Source organism: Lucilia cuprina, chromosome 4 (genome assembly GCF_022045245.1).
Source record: "Lucilia cuprina isolate Lc7/37 chromosome 4, ASM2204524v1, whole genome shotgun sequence".
NCBI classification, from domain to species: Eukaryota; Metazoa; Arthropoda; class Insecta; order Diptera; family Calliphoridae; genus Lucilia; species Lucilia cuprina.
In genome coordinates this window covers 54,455,210-54,461,321 of record NC_060952.1, presented here as the reverse complement: position 1 = coordinate 54,461,321, position 6,112 = coordinate 54,455,210, and the positions used below count along the sequence as shown (strand labels likewise).

Here is a 6,112-nt window from a genome sequence, read left to right as displayed (position 1 = left end):
TGAATGTCGACAAAAGCAAAGAAAAACAAAATGTAGATTCTTTAATAAAAAACAAATCAATAGTAATAAAAAATAATAATAATAAATAATAAAATTCATTAATACTTAAAAATAAATTCGTTTAGTTACTATAAAATGATTATTTATAATGAACTGACTTAAAAAGTCTACTTATGCTTATTCGCAAAGTTTTAATTTTAATTAAAAACATAGGATTATAATTCAGATGATATTTAATAAAATTAGAAATTTCTAAAACAAAATTGATTTTGATTCTTACGTTTAATGATTTTATTCAGCTATACCTGGATCAACATTTTCCGAATCTGAATCCTCTTCGCTGTTTAAAAATGTGTTACCAATTCCAGCCTTTCTCTTCAAGCATTTTTTCTTGTAGTAACGGTTTTTATTTAATCTAAATGCTATACGTAAATTATTAAGGAATTTTGTTGAAACCTAAAAATATGTATATGTTAATAACAATATCAATTGACATACTAAGTTAACAAATAATATAATCTTACCATTGCAAAATTTGTTTCGTCGTCTATTTCATCTTCAATTTCTTTCAATTTGCCCTCTGATAGAACAGGAAATAAATTAGAATATTTTGTTGAAGAATGACCTGGTGTAACATAACATTTTAGCGTGGTTTTTACCTCTGATACTAATCCAACGATGACCTTATTTTGATTTACAATAGTTTCTACGAAAAAGTATACTTACAATCAAATACAATTTATAATATTTTAATTACAATTAAATACCTTTTAAATCATTAATTTGTCCCTTTAAAACTCCCATTTCATTTTTCTGGCTTTCAACAATTTCTAAATGGAAGGATAATTATTTAAATATTATGAAAAAAATATTGAAAACAAATATGTACCTATACCTTTTAAAACATTCAACTTTTTATTAAGGTCTGAAATGTCAATTATATTAATTTGAGTAATAACAGCTTCTAAAAAAGAATAAGTGAAATACAATTAATGAATATGTAGATAATTTTTTCTAATACTATCCAATTTTACTTACCTTTTAAAATATGTATTTTTTCAGCTAATTCTTCAATAGAATTTTGAATATTTTCATTTGCTTTGGAGCGAGGCATTTTTCTTAAAATTTGAAATAATATACATAAATAGTTACATTGCAATTAATTTAAAAATATGTGTGTACTAAGGGGATTAGCAATCTTTCATTTTTGTACGGAATATTTACTAATTTTGCGTATATTTGATCTGTTCTAAAAATTTCTTCATAAAAGGAGTCAGGACTTAGAAGGTAAATTCCAAGATCCTGAGAAGAAATTGGCTCGAAAAAGAAGTTTTTTGGATTTTTGAAAACTTTAACTACAATACAACCATTTTCAAGGAATTTTAATATTTCGCCAGGACAATCACTACCAAGTAAACAACAATTATCAGGAATATTCGAACTAAAATATCCTGCATCGGAAGAAAACGAACTTATTTCACCTTTACAATTTTCTTTATAGCCAGTAAATAGATCTGGTTTTAATAATGAGACTTTAGGAAATCTGTTAAATAGTTGTTGTTCAATTTGGTGTGGTTTTCTTACCGCTTTCTTGATATCCTTCATACAGTTTTTAAAAGGATATGCATTTATATAAGAGAGATTGCCGTACTCTTCTACTGTTTGGCTTAAATGCAAAAGATTGTGTACATTATAAGTTAGGCTTGTTAGTCCAAAAATATTCCCAAATTTCTGAACAAAGGTATTTAACATTATATGAGCACTAGCATTCTTAGATTGGAATAAAAGGGGGCAACTCATAATCCTGTAAGCACATGACAGCAATAAAAAGTGGTTAAAGAACACGTCACTCGTACTTTCCTTTAAAACAAGAAGTCCTGTGTATAAAACAAACTGGCGGAACTCAACTGCTTTCCACCTAGCAATTTCGTCAAAAGATCTGGGTTTTCTCATAAATTCCTTTGGAATAAAAGGACACAGGGAGGTTAACAGGGAAGACATTGCAATTTTAGATTTTAGCATAAAACACTCAGTAGTTTTAGAATTCAACAACATTAGTAACATTTTTTTCATCACTCCTAAATCGATAAGGTGCATAACATCTAAGGGGAATTGAGTTATCATCTTTTTACCTATCGACTCTACAGACATTTCCCTATTTAAAAAAGATTTATGATGAAAATTTTGATCAATTCTTGACGAAAATCTTCATCAGATCGTAATTTTCCAACAGATGTTGAAAAAGTGGTAACTTTCATGACGCTTTTACCTATTTGATCACACTTATTACATCCATTCAAAGCATTATGACCTTTTACCCCACATACAAATGATCGGGCAGGCGCATCACACAGAAATGCTCGAATTTTTATTTTAATATTGTGTGTTTCGAATTTAAATCCAGACTCAATCAAATTCTTCATTTCTGTAACAAAATCGTGAAGGAATAAGTTTATGTCATGTGGTTTCTGTATTCCAACATAACTCCCTATAAGAAAAACGTTTATCATTGGCATATTAACAATACGTGCGAGAATTGGCCAGAGCCCGACCGATGAACTTTTGAACAGGGGTAGGCCATCAATGCCTATATCCAAAACAATTTCTTTTATATGAAGTTTTTTAATTACGTCCACGATTTTAAGAAGGTTTCTTTCAACACCAAGGTGTACATAAGAGCCTGGGGCAACAGTTCTTTTAACACACATCTCTTTTTCACCAACGAGGGATTCTACACTCAATGGTATTTCTGAATGTATACTATTTAAAATATGTAAAATGGCTGATGTACTTGCCACAGATGGGCGATATTTTATATACCATTCCCTTATATTTTCTCTCAATGTCCCGTTTTTATCATCAGCTATTACATCTACTTCTGAATTCTCAAAATTAGAAACAATTTCGATATTTGGAATTTCTTCGGGACTATTTTCTGTTGCCTTCAAGAGATTAAATACATTTTTATTTACCTCTTTTCTTTTTAATTTATTAAATTGTCTTTTTCCAACCACTTTCGGCATATTACATATTTAACAACAACAGAACTATTTCAAAAAGAAAAAAAACAAAACAAACACAAAACGCCGTTAACTTTTCTACAAATCAAAACATAAACACAAAACAAAACAACACAAACTGTACATGGACAAAAGCAGAAGTATTAAAAAACAGAAACAAGAAAAACCAAAAGCAAATAATTGAAAATATTTCGTACAAAAAATTATTTAAATTCTGTTCATACACTATAATAAACACACACTTTAATAAATTTAAAAAAAGATATTTCTTATATTGAAAATGTATTAATTAATTAAAATCACTTTATAGATTTATATTTATAATAAAATATTTTTATATTTTCTAAGATTTCTTTTACACTTTTATTCACGTCTTATCTGCACAAATGCAACTCGATGACTAAACATTTTATATTATGTAATTTAAAATGTGTTTTTTTTTTGTCGGAAAAGACTCGGTAAAACTGCCGATTTCAATAGTCTTTGCAATACAACCTGCTTCCTTGTAAGGGACAAGAGTAAGCTTATATATTATTTAAATACTTCACTTACAACCTGCTTCTCTGTAAGGGATAGTAGTAAGCTTTTAATTTTTTTCAGCTTACATTATAAAATTACTCCTATCATTAGTATTCCCTTATTCCCTGCTTCTCAGTAAGGCTTAATAGTAAGCGAATACAGATGCAGTTAGGTCCCTTTTTAGCTTCCTAAAGTCCAAAAATTTTTTACTGGGCTGTTTCTATATTTGAAGTTTTCGCATATTTATCAAAATAGTTTTTATTTCGTAATTTATGTTTATCTATCAATTCTTTTGCTAATTTATGTGTTTTTTGTAAGCGATATTTTATTTCCTTACTGTAATTTTCAACATTGAATATTGGTTCAATAGTAGTTTTTGTAATTTCTTTTGGCATTCTTGCAATTTTTCCAAAAATTAGTTCATATGGTGAAAACTTATTATCAGAAACTGTATTTGGAGTGGTGTTGTGGAAAAATGTAAAGTATTTTACCATTCCGAAAGATTTTCGTTAATGTAAGCCCTCAAATATTCATTAAACACTCTGTGATTACGTTCTTCCGTGCCTAAAGATTCATGATGATATGCTGTAGAAAAGTTCATTTCAACTTTTAATAATTTTAACAGTTCCGTTATTACTTGATTTTTAAATTCTGTGCCACAATCCGATTTTAATGTGTTAAAAGAACCATAAATTAAGTGGACCTATTGTATCTATTACCATTATATCGAATGCTTGAATAGGTGTTGTTGTTATGACTAATTTCTTTTTATTTCCTGGTTTTACTTTATTTAAATTGCACTTTTCACAGTTTTTCACGAATTTAGCTACATCTCTCGACATATTCTTCCAAAAAAAATAGTTTTCAGTTTTGCGTATAGTTTTCTACGTTCACAATGCTCTCCTAAGAGCGGATCATTATGATAGACGGTCATTAATCTATTCTTTCCCTTACCATCAAATATTTTTTCTATAGGATTTGTCAGCATAATTTCTAATTTTTCCAAAATTCGAATGCCATGGCCTTTTAGTTATTGTATATTGAAAATTTTGAAAAATTTGTCATCTTTTGGCCATTCCATCTTATGAATATTGTTATTGACGGCTAATTCTTGTAACCTCAAAAGCATTTCATCTAAATTTAATGTTTCGTTTTCAATAAAAATATTCAAAGACATTAGTAATTTAAATTTTCTGAAAATATTTATACGCGTTAGCCTAACATTCCGCGGGTTGTCACAGCAAAAATTTCCCTTTTGGCGTTTTTCAATTCGTCAACAGAGATTTGCGATAGTGCATCTGCAGCAACATTATTTGTACCTTTAATATATTCTACTGTAAGATTGTATTCTGATAACTCAAGTCGTATTCTAGTTAATTTTGGTAAGGGTCTTTAATATTAAACAAATAGAGTAGAGGTCTGTGGTCTGACCTAACAATAAATTCCGTACCGTAAACATACGGTCTAAATTGTGTTAAAGGGCTAAATGTACTTTTTTTCTAGTAATGAAATTTAAAGGTGCAGCTATTGAAGCAAAATTCTGTATAAATCGTCTGTAATAATTTGCAAAGGCAACAAATCTCCTAACTACATCTTTATCGATAGGTGTTGGGTAATTTCGAATTATTTCTATTTTTGAATCGTCTGGTAAAAGGCCATTTGAAGTGCATTTATGCCCAAGAAACGTTACTTCGGGTCTAAAAAAGTTACACTTATATGGGTTTATCATTAAATTGAATTTTCTAAACATTTTCCAAGTTTTTAAGGTGATGTGACATACTGCAGCCAATAACGATTATGTCATCGATATATAAAAATGCTTGGTTTGGAGGAAAACCTGAAAATGCAAAATGCATCATGCGCGAAAATGAATTTGGAGCCACGTTTAAGCCAAATGGTAAAACTTTCCATCTAAATGAACCTCAGTTTGTACTAAAAGAAGTTGATTCTGAGTGTATCGGTATTTGGTGAAAACCGGAGAACAAATCGAGTATTGAAAAATGTTTAGCACGGTCCAGGTTGTCCAAAATGTCATCGATTCGTGGAAGCGGAAATTTGTCAGCTATAAGCTTCTTATTTACCGCTCTTAGTTAACACACATCCTGTATGACCTGTGGCCGTCTATGCTCTTTTTCGGTACTAAAATTAAGGGGCTGTTATAATTTGATTGACTTGGCTCAATTAGATCATTTTTTAATAGATTATTTACCTGCCTGTCGATTTCCTCCTTTTGGGAATGCGGAATACGATCATTTTTCACGTACGCAGGAGAAGCATCATTTAGTCTAAGTTTTTGCTAATAAAAATTGTTGACAGTCATTTTATCATCTTTAAGCGCAAAAATATCAGAATATTTCTCACACAAAGACATTAGTTTCCCCTCTACTTCGCTTAGAATTTGTGATTTTAGTATGTTTTTGAGTTTTTCAATCCTTTTCTAACGTATTAAATGTTATAATTTTAAATTTTCTCCGATTTAATATTGCAATTTTTAATACATTTAACTTGATCTGTCACGTTAATTATCCTAATAAGTGGTGTTTCCGAATCTACGATACCTTTACCTACAAATA

At 29.4% G+C, this 6,112-nt stretch overlaps 1 protein-coding gene across 1 annotated transcript; it reads right to left on the bottom strand.

Annotated features, from left to right (window-relative positions):
- Positions 1 to 209: 209 nt before the first annotated feature.
- LOC124419207 lies at positions 210 to 1,114 on the bottom strand. Its single transcript, XM_046947821.1, has 5 exons — positions 1,039 to 1,114; positions 896 to 964; positions 768 to 830; positions 525 to 706; positions 210 to 456 (listed from the first exon to the last, which is right to left on the bottom strand). The coding sequence occupies exons 1-5, from the start codon at positions 1,112 to 1,114 to the stop codon at positions 292 to 294; spliced, it is 555 nt and encodes a 184-aa protein (XP_046803777.1). The 3' UTR covers positions 210 to 291.
- Positions 1,115 to 6,112: the final 4,998 nt, after the last annotated feature.

Excerpts from the sequence above, each read along its gene's own strand:
- LOC124419207 (XM_046947821.1), bottom strand. The coding sequence starts at position 1,114 with ATGCCTCGCTCCAAAGCAAATGAAAATATTCAAAATTCTATTGAAGAA. Across the intron at positions 831-895 it reads AAAGTTGAATGTTTTAAAAG|AAATTGTTGAAAGCCAGAAA; the intron begins GTATAGGTACAT and ends CCTTCCATTTAG. Across the intron at positions 707-767 it reads ACAAATTAATGATTTAAAAG|AAACTATTGTAAATCAAAAT; the intron begins GTATTTAATTGT and ends ACTTTTTCGTAG.